This window comes from Carlito syrichta, unplaced genomic scaffold (assembly GCF_000164805.1).
Source record: "Carlito syrichta isolate Samal-C Ts95f unplaced genomic scaffold, Tarsius_syrichta-2.0.1 Scaffold314375, whole genome shotgun sequence".
In the NCBI taxonomy this organism is placed as follows: Eukaryota; Metazoa; Chordata; class Mammalia; order Primates; family Tarsiidae; genus Carlito; species Carlito syrichta.
Genome location: NW_007258471.1, coordinates 443,754 through 459,215, shown reverse-complemented (window position 1 = coordinate 459,215; position 15,462 = coordinate 443,754). Strand labels below are relative to the sequence as shown.

Here is a 15,462-nt window from a genome sequence, read left to right as displayed (position 1 = left end):
CTCTGGCGATCCTTCCGCCTCAGCCTTCCGAGTAGCTGGAAATACAGGCGTGCGCTACCATGCCCGGCTTATTTTTTGATTTATTGTAGAGATGAAGTCTCGCCAAGTTGCCCAGGCGGGTCGCGAACCTGTGGGCTCAGGCCATCCGCTCACCTCAGCCTCCCAAAGGCGCGGGATTACAGGCTGAGCAGCCCGGCTTGTTTTCCTCAATTCTTGAATCTCTGCTTGGACGAACACTGAGCGTGCCCTCTCTTTCTAAAATTTTGAGATTCATTATAAGTGGAAGTTAGGTCCTGCTTTTTTGTAGGTATCTTCTAGCCACCAACCAACCTCGTCCCCTGCTGCACAGTGTTCATGGTCATGATTAGTAATACGATGATATTTGTGTTTGTATAATGTTTTATGGTTTATAAATGTCTTCACTGTCATTTCATTTGTTTTTTCCCAACAGCCACATGCTGTAGTTGGTATTATCTATCCATCATAGGCCTAGAAGCGGGTCAAGAAAGGGGAAATGACTTATACCAGGTTACAGAGTAGCAGTAACAGGTCTGGAATCCAGACCAGACTCTAAGGCCAGTACTCTTTCTGTTTTGTGTAGTGTGGATGCCTCCCTATAGGTAGGTTTGATTTTCGGGAAGCTGAGACTTGGCAGGAAGTACTGCATAAAAACAGAGCAATGTAACTTTTTGGTGCTAGTTCTTAAGGAAAACTATACAGAGGGGACCCATCTTGGCTTGTTTCCCTCGTGGTAGGCCTCTGGTGTGGAGCTTGACCCCCCCACCACATATGGACATATAAGCTCATGGTGGCTGTCATTAATGAACCAAGCAATTTAGGATATATTATCTTATTTAATCTTTGGCAGAACTAAACCAGGCAGGCAGCTCCTCCTTAGAAAGCAAGAAAGTAGAGGGTGACCTCCCAAGTTTCCAATATTTCTCCTGTCCTCAATGCCAGCTAACTTTGAAATCTTAGAAGGTCGTAGAACTCAGACTTGTCCCCATTGATATTTAAGCTCATGTGACTTAACTGGCCCAAGATGATGCCACCTTCAACCAGCACCTGGTGTACTTACATCTTGCAGGCCGTCACTGAAATCTCTGACCAGCTCCCTGCAGCAGGCCCGCCCCAGTCATTCATTAACCTTTCAGTAATATACTTTATCCTGCTGAGTATTTTGGAGAGCCAGCTTATCATGGCAGAGCAGGGTTTTCTGTGTTGCCATTCCATCCTACAGATGATGAGTCTGAGGTTTGGGCTTGGGATAGTAAGTGATTTATTCAAGGTGAGAGAATAAGCAAAAGAGCCAGGAGTCACGCGGTCTGGAGCCAGAGCCTGCACCATTCATGCTGAGCCTGTGTCCTATAGCCTTCGTGTAAGGACTCAGACGTGCACAGAGTCTGAGGAGGCAGTAGGAGGTATAGGTGTGTAGGGCCTTAATTGTGTGTGTGTGTGTGTGTGTGTGTGTGTGTGTGTGTGTGTGTGTGTGTATTTCCCTTCAGAATTTACCTTTCAAAGTGATGTCTTTCAGATATTTATGAACTAAAAATTGAACTGTGTTTCGAGGTGCCTCTCTCTAGGTCGTTTCTAAGAAATGTAGCACAAGACTGAGCCCCTCTTCTCCGTTGCCATGGCAGTCATATAACAGTCGTCAACAACACTGGAAGTGCTTTTGTGGTTGATTAGACACAAAAGACCACAGCATTTCACATTCCACCCTCTTTGTCCTGCAAAGAAAATAGGCCAGTAAGACAACAGTGGTCAGCAGTGAGTTTTAAGTTAAAATGTGGCCATCAAATTCATTCAGACCTTTGTGCTGATCCATCATTGCCCCCTCCTTCCCAGGAGTTCAAGTTTGACCAGGCTGGACCCAAGCCTGTTGAGGTTTTTACATGTAGGTCTCAAGTGAGTTTTTGTCACAACTAGGCATATCTCTGTGTGCTGTTTCCTACAAATCTGAGTGGTCTGGGAAAGGGAATTTCCCTGGAGAGTGACACAAGAGAGGGTATTGGCATGCCGCGTTAATTGAGCTCAGAGTTCTCTGCCTTGGGAGAGTGCTTCTTGCCATTGGTTTTGGCAGGACTGTGCCCACAATCTACCGGGGGTGCCAAAGAAATGTATCCCCATTTTAAGAGATGTTCACCATCATCAGATGTGTCTGGGGCACCTCTTGTGATTGCAGAAGTCAAATGTGACTGCGTTCATCTTTGTTATTGATATATATTGAACATTACGGTTATAATACTGTTTTTTCCTTTCTTAAAATGTGTGCTTTTTCTGGCACCCTCAGTGTGTACCTTAGGTGCCACATGCCTATAATAGAGTGTTCCTGCACGAGGACCACCTTTTCCTCTCCGAACAGGATGGTGGTAACAGAGGTGGCGAGTTTCTCACCAACTTGATTTTTCCTGCTGCCCTCCTTTCCCCAGGATTATCTGGTTTAGAGACTGGGATTTGTGGAAGGATTTGCTTTTGTTTTTCTTTTTGCCTCTGAAATTCCATGGTTTTATGAAATAGATACTCGGGGCTGCTCCTAGGCCTATGAGAGTGCTGGGGTTTCATGAACAGATAAGTTCAACCAACAAGCGTTGTGTACCCATGGAGGAGTCGAAGGAGGTGTCCCCGTGGATGAGGGACTTGCGGAGGCCAGCTGTTGGAGAGTCGTGTGTGGTGACAGCTGACGCCATGAGTTAGGGACAGATCGTGGGGGCTGGAGAGTTAGAAGAGGCTTCTGGAAGAAGTCAGTCCTGCTTTGGCCCTGTGCGGCTTCATGTTTGAAGGCTAAAGAGGAAGAGAAGACTACTGAGGAAGGAGTGCTCCCTGCCTTCTGGCCTAGGGGGACAAGGATTTAGGTCTGTGCCCTGACACAGCAAGCGAGAATGATTGGTCGGCAATCATCAGGGAGAATCTAGGGAAAAATGTAAACAAAAGAGCGTTGTGTATTCAGGCCTGCTGTACTGTAGGACATGGAGCGTGGGGACAGATGGCCGCTACTCCTGACGGGACCAATGTCTTCAGTGTCTTCAGTGATGAAGACACATAAACATCATTCTGAGTAACCAGTGAGATGTGAATCATATGTTACCCAGCTTACTCTCTTTTAGAAGATGAAGAAAGGCAGGTCGGGTTTTATTCCAGAAGATTGCAACTATTTTATTTCCGTGGCGGCACTTCGGTTCTGTGTTATGTTGTAGTGCTGTGGAAATTCTCGTTCCCTATTTTTAATGTATATGCTGAATGCCAAGCAGACCATTTTTGTAGGCGAGAACGTGCACAGCTAGCTCTTGGCGGCCTTGATAAATGTCACCCTGAGAACCTTCCAACTCTGATGCTGACTCGCTGGGGTGGGGGGAGCCGACTAGGCCCGCGGCGGCTTCTGAGTCATCCGCGCCTCTGTTTCAATAGTGTTGGTGGGGGTAGAGAGGGATGTCTACACGTCCCCTCTTTTGGTTTTTCACACACAGTTCTTGACCTTGGGAAAACTGTGAGAGCCATGCCTGTGACTCCAGGGACTCCTGTTCCAGGGTGCCTACCTCAGGAGACAGCTGGGGGCTTTGCTCTGAGCTGGCTTTCTGGGAGGCGGTGGGCTTGCCCGGTTGGAGCATATCTGCGGAGGCCCTGTGTCCGGGGATGGTGGGGCGGGACCCCTGCTAGAGCCTAGCACAGACGGAAGCCACTTCTTTTTCCAGGCAGCGTGCGACACTTACCTGTAGTCACAGAGCAGAGGGTTAAGAAGAGAGGCCAGAGGCTCTGACCCAACTGTCCTCTTGCCAGCTCCAACTTAGTGGAATTCCCTGGGCCCCTCCTTGTGGCCTGACTGAACAGGAAAAAAAAGAAAGAAAGAAACCAGCAGCCACAAGAGGGTTTTGCTTTGAAGACTGGCCTGAGGAGAACCTCTGAAAATTACCTTTTAGTTTTTAAATTTTGATCAGGGAAATCATTTTCTGCTGGTATCCAGGAACGTAGAGATGTTTCTATGTCAGTTTGGAATATGGTTTGAAGAGGGTTGAACCCCAGTGGGTGTGTGTGTATAAACTGAGTCTTTCTCATGTCTGTGCAGAGGGGCTTTTTATCTTACAAAGCCCACCCTGGAAAAGCAACACACAGGGGTGAGTGGGGATAGAGGCACACAGGAGAGAGAGGGGGAAAGGATGTGTGTGTGTGTGTGTGTGTGTGTGTGTGTGTGTGTGTGTGTGTGTGTGTGTGTATGTGTGTGTGGGGGGGGGGCTATGGTATCAGAGAGAGGGCTACGGTAAGTCTCTGGGTGGAGAAGATAAAGAAGCAGTCTGGAGAATGCCAGGGACAGAGGGAGGAGGTTGGGGCTACACTGAGCTGGAGGTCACCAGGTGAGGCCTTCAGAGCACGCAGAGTGGACTTGTCAACTCCTCAGAAAAGCTGCTCTTGTGCCTCTCGCTGGCCCCGGCAGGTAGAAGCACATACGTGCCCAACCCCGGCATATCCCAGAGTGTGAGCACGCCCATTGTCACACAGTGTATGCTCCACGTGCCTGGCTGAGAAGAAGCTCCTTCCATCTTCATGTTCCCAGGGCTTGACAGATAGCAGTACCCAATACGAGGCTCACCAGGGCTTTCAAAGTGTGGATCTGCTCTTAGGAATTGCATACTCCCCTCATGCAAGGCTGGGCCAGCTGGATTTCCCCTGACGTGTTCCCCGACTTCATGTGACGCACACAGATGGGAGGATGGTATTAAGCACCAACTGAGCGCAGATTGCTGATCTAGGCACTGCTGGGGCTATAACTAAGAAAGCTTCGCCATGATCCTGCTCTTAAGAAAATGAGCAACTTACTTCCAGATTAGACTCTGTGAAACGCTTGAAGCGGAGCCCAAGGAGAAGGGGGGTGGGAGGGAGTCGACAAGACTTCCAACAGAGATTAGTTAGGGACAACATTGTCTTGGTGTGAAGGGAAGTTCCCCGAGCCACCCTGGGAGTCCTGGAATGCAGCGTGGCCATCCAGGAATCAAAGGCACCTCCGTCCTGGTGGCCTGGCGTTGTAAATAACCCTTGTCAACCTGTCTACTTAGCAGAATGCTAGGAAGGAAAATCTAAAGGGCAAGATAAAAATATATTTATGGTATTCAGCACACTGGTGGTTGGTGAATAAGTTAGAGAGCTGGAGATGTCAGGATGTGCACTGTCACACAGGCCACATGTTACCAGGGAAAGGTCCCAGATTGGAGGTTTGTAAATCAAATTGGAGTTCCAGCTCCCCTATTTATTTATTTGTTTTATTATTGAGATGTAGGGTACAAGTGAGGATTGACTATGTAAGTTCCAGCTCTCCTGTTTTCCTATTTATTAAAAGCATGCTACTGTACAGGTCTTTTTTTTTTTTTGAGTCAGGGTCTCACTCTGTCATCCAGGCTAAAAAAGTACAGCAATCACAGCTCACCACATCCTCAACCTCCTGGGCTCAGATGATTCTTCTGCTTCAGTCTCCCAAGTAGCTAGAATTATAAGTACATGCCGCCACGCCCGGCAGATTTTTTTTTATAGAGACAAAGTCTTGCTATGTTGTACAGGCTGATCTCGAACTCCTGGGCTCAAGCGATTTTCCTGCCTCCACCTCCCAAAGTCAGGTCACAGATTTTTTTTTTTTTGAGTTGGAGTCTCACTCTGCTGGACTCCGGCAGTCCTTCCGCCTCAGCCTTCCAAGTAGCTGGAACTACAGGCGCACGCTACCACGCCCGGCTCATTTTTGATTTTTGTTGTAGAGATGAGGTCTTGCCAAGTCGCCCAGGCGAGTCTCAAACCCGCGGGCTCAGGCAGTCCACTCACCTCGGCCTCTCAAAGCGCGGGATTACAGGCTGAGCCACTGAGCCTGGCCAGGTCACAGATTTTTGAACCTCGGTTTTCTTACCTCCAATGATGGTGAGGATCACGTGAGATGAGATATGTAAAAACTCCTACGGTATCATTGCAGGTTGCTTTTCGGAGTGACATGCATTTGAGACCAAGAATGTCTTCCTTTTTTGCCCACACTCATGTCCTCATCTTCTCTCCTACTTGTTGATGTTACCTCATCTCTGCCCACCCACTGCTCTCTGAGGTCCCAGCAGGAAGCAGGTGATAGACTGGGGAGACCCAGGACATCGGGACTGGGATAACCCCTCACGCCCCTCTGCTGAGGTCAGAGATAGCAATCCAAGGGGCAGGAGGCCTTGTAGACCAAGAAAGACCAGTCTCAGCTGAAGCCCTCTTTTAAGTGAACTCTGGCCTTGAGTGGGCCCAGAACAATAGTTTAGGTCTATATAAAACCTAGATCCCAGGGTTCCTTGTACCCAGGGACAGTGAACATAGGGGACAGAACCCTGAACCAGACCTGAGAAACCTGATTACACTTTGTTCTTTCACTCCTTGGCTCTGTGACCATCAGTAAGTCTCTTGCCCTTTATGAGGTCCCCTGTCTCCTCTTTTGGAAACAAAAAATGAAAAAGTTGTGTGTGCCTAAATCTGAATGTAAGTTATGAGTTGTAACTTCTTCGTCTCTCAGCAGTTGGCTAGATGGGATGTGACATGAAGAAAGGCATAGCCCGGGAGGGCACAGAAACTGCTTGGCCACAGCACTTAGTTTCAGCTTTAAATTCTCATCCTGGGGACGAGAGGTGTGGTGGAACCCAGCAGACTTCTTTATGAGGTTATCTCTGGTGTTTTGTTACTTTACCTGACTCCAAGTGAGACTTGTTCTCTTAGGACCTGCTTATTCAGTGAAAAAGCATTAGTTTTGTTCCTTTTTTGTTCCTCTCAGTATCCAGCGAGCAGCATTGGTGGTCCTGGAAAATTACTACAAAGATTTTACCATCTATAATCCAAACCTCCTAACAGCCTCCAAATTCCGAGCAGCCAAGCACATGGCTGGGCTAAAAGTCTACAGCGTGGATGGTATGTACCTTGAGACTGGGTGTGTGATGTATGTACATACGGGGCACAGTTGGGGGTCTGGTATGCTTGGTTCTACTTCCTCTACTGCCTACCTTTATAGTTCATTCTCACTTCAGAGCAGTTTTTTGAATGTAGGCAAACAGAATTTTAGAGGAATGCTGATTTACAGTCTACATATGTGGGAAGCACATTTATTTTGGGGATTTTTATGATTGAAAACAAGAGTGAGTTGTGTTGTCTGCCTCCTGCTGGGAACACCTTCTATTGGAAGCTATTATTGGGAAAGGCCTGCTTTTCAAAATCTGGATAAGTTGTCCACAGACTCAGAAAGCTACCTCAATCATTAAGACTAGAAATCTCAGTAGTTCAGGCATCTGATGAGAGAGACATGCATTTCTCCATTCTGGCTAAGAGCTGGAGTCGAGTGGATGGCAGAAGGCCGGAGGCCAGAGGCCAGGCCGGGGACATCTGAGCTGTGTTTCAGGGTATCGGATGGTTAAGTGCAAGAAACAGGACACGGTGTCACTTCTTGCTGTGTCACTTCTTGCTGGGTACCTCGGGTGAGGGCAAGAGCTTTACAAGCCCTAGAAGGTTGTCAACAAGTCAAGTGATTTAGATGCAATGTCGATTTTTGGTGGCAATATCCCCCCGATTTGTTTGTTTTTTTATTTTATTAGCTAGACAAGTTGTGAGCTTCCTCGTGAAGCCTGAAGGATTGGTCCATTTCACTGGGGATCTGAAAACCTAGCACAACACTGATTCCCACTAGTGGAACCAAGTCACCAAGCCAAGTAGGCCATCCATAAGAAAGCCTGAAATCTGCCTTATCTTTCAGAACCGTTAAGCAGGTCAGGGAACGAGACGGGCTTTTAGGTCTGTAGTAGTGAACGGGCCATTTTGCGTGTCCTCAAGCATTGGTATTTTCTGTACAAGTTGTGGTGCCGTAACATCCCAGCATAGCTTGTTTTCCGGGGTGTGATCAGTGTCTCATGTCCCTTGACTTTCTTTTTTCTCTGTCTGTCCTTGTTCTCCCCGTCCCTCTCATTCTCTCTCATTGTCTTGTCGCTGAAATGTGATGTCCCAGCTGCCCTTATGGCCAAACTGAAACTTTATGTAACGGATGGTGAGTAACGTCTCCAGCACATGCTGTGTGTTGTTTTTGGCCGACATTTTGATCGTGGCGCATTCTTCCTCCCCTTCTGAGTTCTTCTTCCATCCCCACCCGTCAGGTTGGGGCTTAGGGAGATTTCCCGCTCTCCTGCCTTGGGCTTGACGGACGCGGAGCTGGGGCGCAGTTCACGCTCCTGGGACGTTGCCTTTAGGACTGGTGCATCATAGGGGGCGGGTGGATGTCACTGACAGACAACGGTACTGGTTCTGCTCTGTTTCCTGGCCCCGTGGTATTAAAACTGTTCTCCCTCCACCGTCCTTTCCCCAAAGGCCCTGGTAACAGCGCCACAGGTCAGTCCCGGGCAATGATCGCTGCCGCGGCTCGCCGCAGGGACTCGAGCCACAACGAGTTGTATTACGAAGAGGCCGAACACGAACGGCGAGTGAAGAAGCGGAGAGCGAGGTGGGTTCCCCTCCTGACACCAGCACGTTCTGGTTTTCTTCTTCTTTTTTAAACCCTGGAATGAGATTTCTGTGGAACCAAGCGTATCTGGCTCTAGTGTGCCTTGCTCTTGGGCTTTTTCAAACACAGACCACAATTCCCATGCCCCGCCTGCAAAGGCTGCTCTGCTCAGTAGGGCTGGGTAGGGCCCAAGGTCTTGCATTTCTAGCAAATTCCTGGGGGATGCCGACACTGCCAACCCACCGCCCACACCTTGAGGGGGCCTGTCTTGCACCCGGACCCTTGTGGGCTTTCACAGTCTGATCATATCAGCTGAAAGAGACAGAGGTGGTGTCCATCATGTGTGCTGGACCTCTTCTCTCCTTTTCCTCAGGGACTGCTGGTGTGGGTGACTGGACGCAGCTGTGTTCCATACAGGGCTGCCTCTATGCCACCAGCCTCGCCTCTGTGCGCAGAACCTTTTTTAGCCAGAATTTGAGGAGCCTTAGAACTCTTTTCATCTAACTATAGCAGAGATGAACAAAGGATTGAAGTGAGTTTCTCACGCTCACTGTTGGCAGAATTGAGAACAGAGTTCCTCTCCCAGTCCTGGGGCTCCTTTCTCCTCACCCCTGCAGTGCCTGTCCCACATATTATTTTTGCCATTGCCTTTCTTTCTCCCTTGCTGCCCTCCCCACGCTCCGGGGGCAACCATGGGTGTGAGCAGCGTGAGCGGGCCTTGGGCGAGGTGGTGGCAGGTCGGGCCGCCGCGGGCTGGGCAGGTGTCATTCCGGGTCCCATAGGACTCCAACCTTGAGTCCCACGGCCAGCCCCGTCCTGAACGTGTCACCTCCCTTTCCAGGCTGGTGGTTGCCGTGGAAGAGGCCTTCATCCACATCCAGCGCCTCCAGGCTGAGGAGCAGCAGAAGGCCCCAGGGGAGGTGATGGACCCCAGGGAGGCCGCCCAGGCCATCTTCCCCTCCATGGCCAGGGCTCTTCAGAAGTACCTGCGCACCACCCGGCAGCAGCACTACCACAGCATGGAGAGCATCCTGCAGCACCTGGCCTTCTGCATCACCAACAGCATGACCCCGAAGGTGTGCAGCGTGTCACCGGGTTTGACCAGTCGAATTGTAGGGTGCGGCTAGGAGTGATCAATCAAAGCCCTCTACAAAACATCCACTGGCAAGAATGAGTGATTCTCACTTATTTTATATTATCCTAGAGCAATTGTTTTTTAAATGTGCCTTTCAAAGGCTGCTAGATTCCAGAGAGAAGTTTCACCTAGAGACAGTATACAGTACAGTAAGTCCCCTACATACGAACCTTCAGGGTACAAATTTTTAACGATGCACACCTGCATTTTTTATGTATTATTTCTCTCCACCAGGTATCATTATAGCTCGTTAAGTATATACAGTACTATACAGACAATTGTGTTAAATTGAGTACCTAGGCTGACTTAGTTGAACTTAAAACAAATTGGACTTACAAACGCACTCTGGGAACAAAATTTGTTTGTATGTTGGGGACTTCCTGTAGTGATCATGGCTGCTCTGTGGATTCTGGAGCCAAATGGACTCATTCTAACCCAGTTCCTCTACCAGCTAGCTTTGTAACCTTGGACAAATAGCTTTGTGGCTTTGTGCCTCGGTTTCCTAGCCTGTAAATTGGGTTTAATACCAATAACTACCTCATGTGGTCATTTGAGGAACTGAAAGATTTGATTTATGCAAAATGTTTTAAACAATACCTGTCATATGATAAGGACTGACTAAATAGCTGCTTTCGTTTTTAGTGGTATAAATAATGCCATCACTTTTTTAGGCATTCTGGATATTGTGGAATTAGCTTTACTGAATGGTCTTTTGGATTACGATCTTAGCATGCCTTTAGAGATACTCCAAGAAGCAGGCATGTATCTGATATTGTGGCCAAGGAGGCAAATAGAATAAGGGTGCTGCAAATAACTTCTCCAAGAAAAGATGAGTTCAGTTCCTGGCTCCACCACTTATGGGTGTGTGACTGTGCACAAGTTACTCTACACTTGTTTTCTCTCTTATAAAATGGGAGTAAGAGTAATATCTACCTGGTAGGGTTGTTGTGTAGAATTACATTAACAGCAACATGACATGTAAGTCACGTGGCAGAGGGTAAATGAGCTTGCCACATAGGGCACATGTAACATTTGGTGATAGTTGCTTATGATAAGGACCTGTTGATACGTTTTATTACATGTGTGTCTTGCTGATTACATTGTCAACCAATAATAACCCTTAGGAAAGCAACACAGAAATATTTCATAAGAAACCAGAAGGTTTTCTGTAGTCTTATCTTACAATCCCTGTTTTAGGAAAAATATTTAGCACAGTCAGATGTACACATGAATATACACAAAAGAATCCGTACTACCTCCAAGCTGGAAATAATTTAAAACAATAACAGTGGCTTATAAATTATAGCATATCAACTGTTGAACCATGGAAAAGTAGTTGTTAGGAATATTGAGTTACAAAAAGGAAAACACAAAAAAAGTGTGAACACTGTGGTAGCAAATGAGGAAAATATATCTGCCGGTGTAAACTGATGGCTTGTCTTGTAGAACCAAAACAACCAGAAGTTGTTTTCCTTTCTTTAAGATTTTGAAGAGTTTTATAGTTGCTTTCTGCTTTTCTGTAAAAATTTTATTATTTCATACTAGCTGTTCTTTGTATAAAAATTAAACATTAGGCTGGGCACAGTGGTTCACGCCTATCATCCCAGCAATCTGAGAGGTCAAGGCAGAAGGATCGCTTGAACCCAGGAGTTGGAGACCAGCCTAGGTGGGCAACATAGCAAGATCTCGTCTCTACAAAAAGCCAAAAAATAAGCCTGGTATGGTGGCACATGCCTTAGTCCCAGCTACTGAGGAAGCTGAGGCAGAAGGTTTGCCTGAGACCAGAAGGTCAAGGCTGCAGTGAGCTATGACTTTTTCACTGCATTCCAGCCTGGGTGACAGAATGAGACCCTGACTACAGAAAAATAAAATTAGACATTCAAGAAAAGTGAGAGTGAAGGATTCATCCCCACAAACAGTTCTTGGTGATAAAAAGTTAGTGTAAGCCGGGCTCGGTGGCTCAGCCTGTAATCCTGCGCTTTGGGAGGCTGAGGTGAGTGGATTGCCTGAGCCCGCGGGTTCGAGACCCGCCTGGGCAACTTGGCGAGACCTCATCTCTACCATAAATCAAAAAATTAACCGGGCATGGTAGCGCGCGCCTGTAGTTCCGGCTACTCGGAAGGCTGAGGCGGAAGGATCGCCGGAGCCCAGCAAGTTGAGGCTGCGGTGGCCGGGAGCTGCCACTGCACTCCAGTCTGGGTGACAGAGTGAGACTCCATCTCAAAAAAAAAAAGGGTATATTTTTTCAAGTGCATATGTATATTTTTTAAAGGAGAAATGGAAAACAAAACAAATGGGATTGTCTGTCTCTCTCTACCCCTCCTCTCCACCATTTATATGAAACTTGCATATTTTACTTGAGGCTGCCCCTTGGCTATGTTTCCATGCCAACACATACAAATCTAACATACAGATCTCACTCATTCCCTGCTAGTAGCTGCATCTTACTCTATGATTTGTTTAACTGATTGCCTGTTGATACACACTTGGATTAAGAGTTTTCAGTCATCAAAGCCAGGGGCTGGCTGTTTTGTTCATCAGATTTTATGGGAGCACAGCCACGCCCTTTTATTTACACATCACTCATTGCCGCTCTCATTCTGCCTCTACATAGTTGAGTAGTTTTGGCGAGGTGTGGCTCAAAAGGCTGAAAGTATCTACATTGATTGAAAAGTTTACCAACCTCTGGTCTAGAAAATATTGCAGTGAATATCTTTTTTATATGTATCTTTTTTTAATATATTTGTGCAAATATTTCTGAAACATAGACTTCCAGTAGAGGAACAGCTGGGTCAAAGTTATAGATCTGGCCAGCTCATCCTTCTAGAGGGTGCTACCTACCATGGTGTACTTTTTCCTCTGGTGTCTGAGACTTTTTATTTCCCCACACATGGCAGCATTGGGTGTTACCATTTTCTAAAAAAATTATTACCCAACTAAGAGGAAGAAACTATTTTTAAGTTGTTTTAATTTCCATTTCTTTATCTATTAATATGATAGAAAATTTTTCATGTTATCTTTTTCATGAATATGCTGTGAATTATTGTTTTTGTCTCATTTCTCTAATTGCAGAGTTCTTTTTCTTATGATTGATAAGAGCTATTTTTATAACAGAAGTGTGAATGCGGGTTAGGCCCTTCTTGTGGCTTACAGTAGATGCTCCACAGATCAGAGATGATCTACCTGGCTTAGCAGTGAGGTGTGAATGGAAGGGGATACTACTTAAGGGCAGTCTTTTTGGGGGGGGCAGGGGTCAGGGTCTCACTTTTTCACCCATGCTGGAGTGCAGTGGCATCATCGTGGCTGCTGCAGCCTTAACCTGCTGGACTCAGGCAATCCTTCTGCTTCAGCCTCCCGAGTAGCTGGGATTACAGGGCTGCACACCACGCCCAGCTCATTTTTAGGCCTTTGTAAAAATGAGTTTCACTATGTTGCCTAGGCTGATCTCAAACTCCTGCACTTAAGCAATCCTCCCTCCTTGGCCTCCCCAAGTGCTAGGTGTGAGCCCCTGTGGCTGGCACCACCCCCCAAAAAAGAGTCCTTGACTGTCTAGAGCCAGATTGATATATCCCAGTATGTCCCAATTACTGGCACATTCTTTCTTCTTCTTCTCACAGCGAAATCAGTGTGTTGATTCGATTTAACTCACATACTCTTGAGCTCCTAATATGTGCCAGGCACACTGGAAAGTAAAATTTAAAAGAAATACTTCCTGTCCCTCAGGAGAGTGGACCGTGGTGTGGGAAGCAGACACGCACGTCAGCAGTAATCACTCCAAATAAAAGGTCACATGAGAGCTGGTGAGCCCAGGAGCTTGGAGGGCTTGCGGATATGCCTGAGAGGTTCAGGGAAGGAGACTTCAGGATGCTCAGCACAGGGAGGGGTGTGCTGAGTGACAGCATTTTGCAGGAGAACAGCACCTGCGAAGATACAGCACGCTCGAGACTCCATCAGGCTGGGAGCTACTAGAGCAGAGACCTTGGGGGAGGGAAGGTGGTCCTTGGACTTGCCACGTGCAGTCAGTCCAACACAGAGTCATCCTGGTGCGCTCTGTGTGCCAGTCATTTCTGTGAGTGCTTTCTGGGAGCTGACCCTTGATCCTCATGGCAGCTCTGAGAGGCCGTATTCCCGTCCATGTCCATTTAAGAGAGGTGAAATGAATGACTTGTGCAGAACCCCAGCCAGTAAGGGGCAGGCTGTGGGTATTTGTTCACAGCTGCACACTCCTCTTTTATTCAGCTCCTGTTTACCTCGTGCTCCTCCGGGCCCAGCCCTTTCCCTGGCCCCATACCAGGGATTTAGAGGAGGATGTGGACGGATGTGTCCACGGGGCCCATACCCTTGGAGTAGGGTGATGCCTCAGCGATGGCTTCCCAGCAGACCCTGACACCGGCCACCCACCTTCCCCACCTCCGTGGTGACCAGCACCCCTGCCTTCTGGCTGGAGATCGGTACAGGACCACGAGGAAGTCCAAGAAGTCTCCCCTGGCTGATAAGGGGTCGGTTGTGAGGGTCTGATCGGCTGAGCTCTGGTCTAAGGTCTCAGTCTATTTGGAAAACATTCTTCACGTTTGCGAGAAGGACTAGCTGCCGGCAGGACTCTCCTTGCAAGGGCATGTGTCTTCCCTAACGGCTTTCTCTCCTCTGCTTTCAGGCCTTCCTAGAACGTTACCTCAGTGCAGGCCCCACCTTGCAGTATGACAAGGATCGCTGGCTCTCTACGCAGTGGAGACTTGTCAGTGACGAGGCTGTGACGAACGGATTGCAGGATGGCATCGTTTTTGTCCTGAAATGCTTGGACTTCAGCCTCGTAGTCAATGTGAAGAAAATTCCATTCATTGTACTCTCTGAAGAGTTTATAGACCCCAAATCTCACAAATTTGTCCTTCGCTTACAGTCTGAGACATCAGTTTAGAAGTTCTATGTTTGTGGCTTTATTGAAAAAAAAAAGATAAAGAAAAATAGAGAGAGATATATCTATGCCAGAGGGGTGTCTTTTTTATTATTATTATTCATTGCTGACTGAAACTGGCAGATGATAGACCAGTATCTTTTGACCATCTGCACTTTATTTGGAAGGAAGCAGGGGATGTCCACCCTGAAAAAAAGTGACCAACAACATCTGACTCTTGTAGACGGGACTTCTCAAGAAGCCATTCCCTGGAGTTTCTGTTACAGCTGTAAACCAAAGCGGAGCTGGTGCGTCCGTAGGAGTCTCACCTTATGACAACTAGTTCCTGCCTTTCGTCCAGTACCACATCCCTGGAGCTTCTGGCCAACCCACTTGTAGACTTCTAGGGGACATATCTTTATTCTGTTTCAGGAAACCAGTCACTACCAGTCCACACACGTACTTATGTATGTCAGTGTCCAGCATCATGTCCCCACCAGAGTCGTGGGCAGTTCAGGAAATACCCACCTTCGTCTTGGTTCTTTGTTGCCTTAGGTTGCTCAGAGAAAGATCACAGCAAAAAATGTGCACTCTCAGTTTACAGCTGTTAAGTGATTTGATTCTCCACACCCCCCGCCAAGAGAAAGCCTACCTAACCCCGTTTCTGATCCTGCCTCTCTACTGGCTTACAGGAGGTGACCCTCCCCTAGCCCCTTGACTGACGCCCGCCTGGTCTCTATTCCATCCCGCCCCTGCCTGGCTGGCAACCCTGGCCAGGCTGAGTGGGACTTGACTGCACACCCCTGTACCACACCCACCCACCCATCCCACCCATCCCCCGACCCGACAGGCTCCTTACATGGCCTCAGGTCTGTGCCATGGATTGCTTCCACGGGGACGTGTGGAAGGCCCAGCAGGTGGGCACAGGGAGTGCAGGCTGGCCAGGCTGCCCCTTGC

The 15,462-nt window shown here is 47.9% G+C and overlaps 1 protein-coding gene across 2 annotated transcripts in view; it reads left to right on the top strand.

Annotated features, from left to right (window-relative positions):
* Nucleotides 1–14,590, top strand: part of VANGL1 (VANGL planar cell polarity protein 1) — a 37,710-nt gene extending 23,120 nt beyond the window's left edge. Inside the window, exons 4-7 of one of the 2 annotated variants that reach the window (XM_008071570.1) lie at nt 6,773–6,906; nt 8,347–8,479; nt 9,321–9,555; nt 14,269–14,590. In XM_008071570.1, the coding sequence (XP_008069761.1) occupies nt 6,773–6,906; nt 8,347–8,479; nt 9,321–9,555; nt 14,269–14,529 (763 nt within the window). In that variant the 3' untranslated portion in view covers nt 14,530–14,590. The remainder of the gene's footprint in view (nt 1–6,772; nt 6,907–8,346; nt 8,480–9,320; nt 9,556–14,268) is intronic. The other variant, XM_008071571.1, reaches the window with a different exon arrangement.
* The last annotated feature ends 872 nt before the right edge of the window (nt 14,591–15,462 follow it).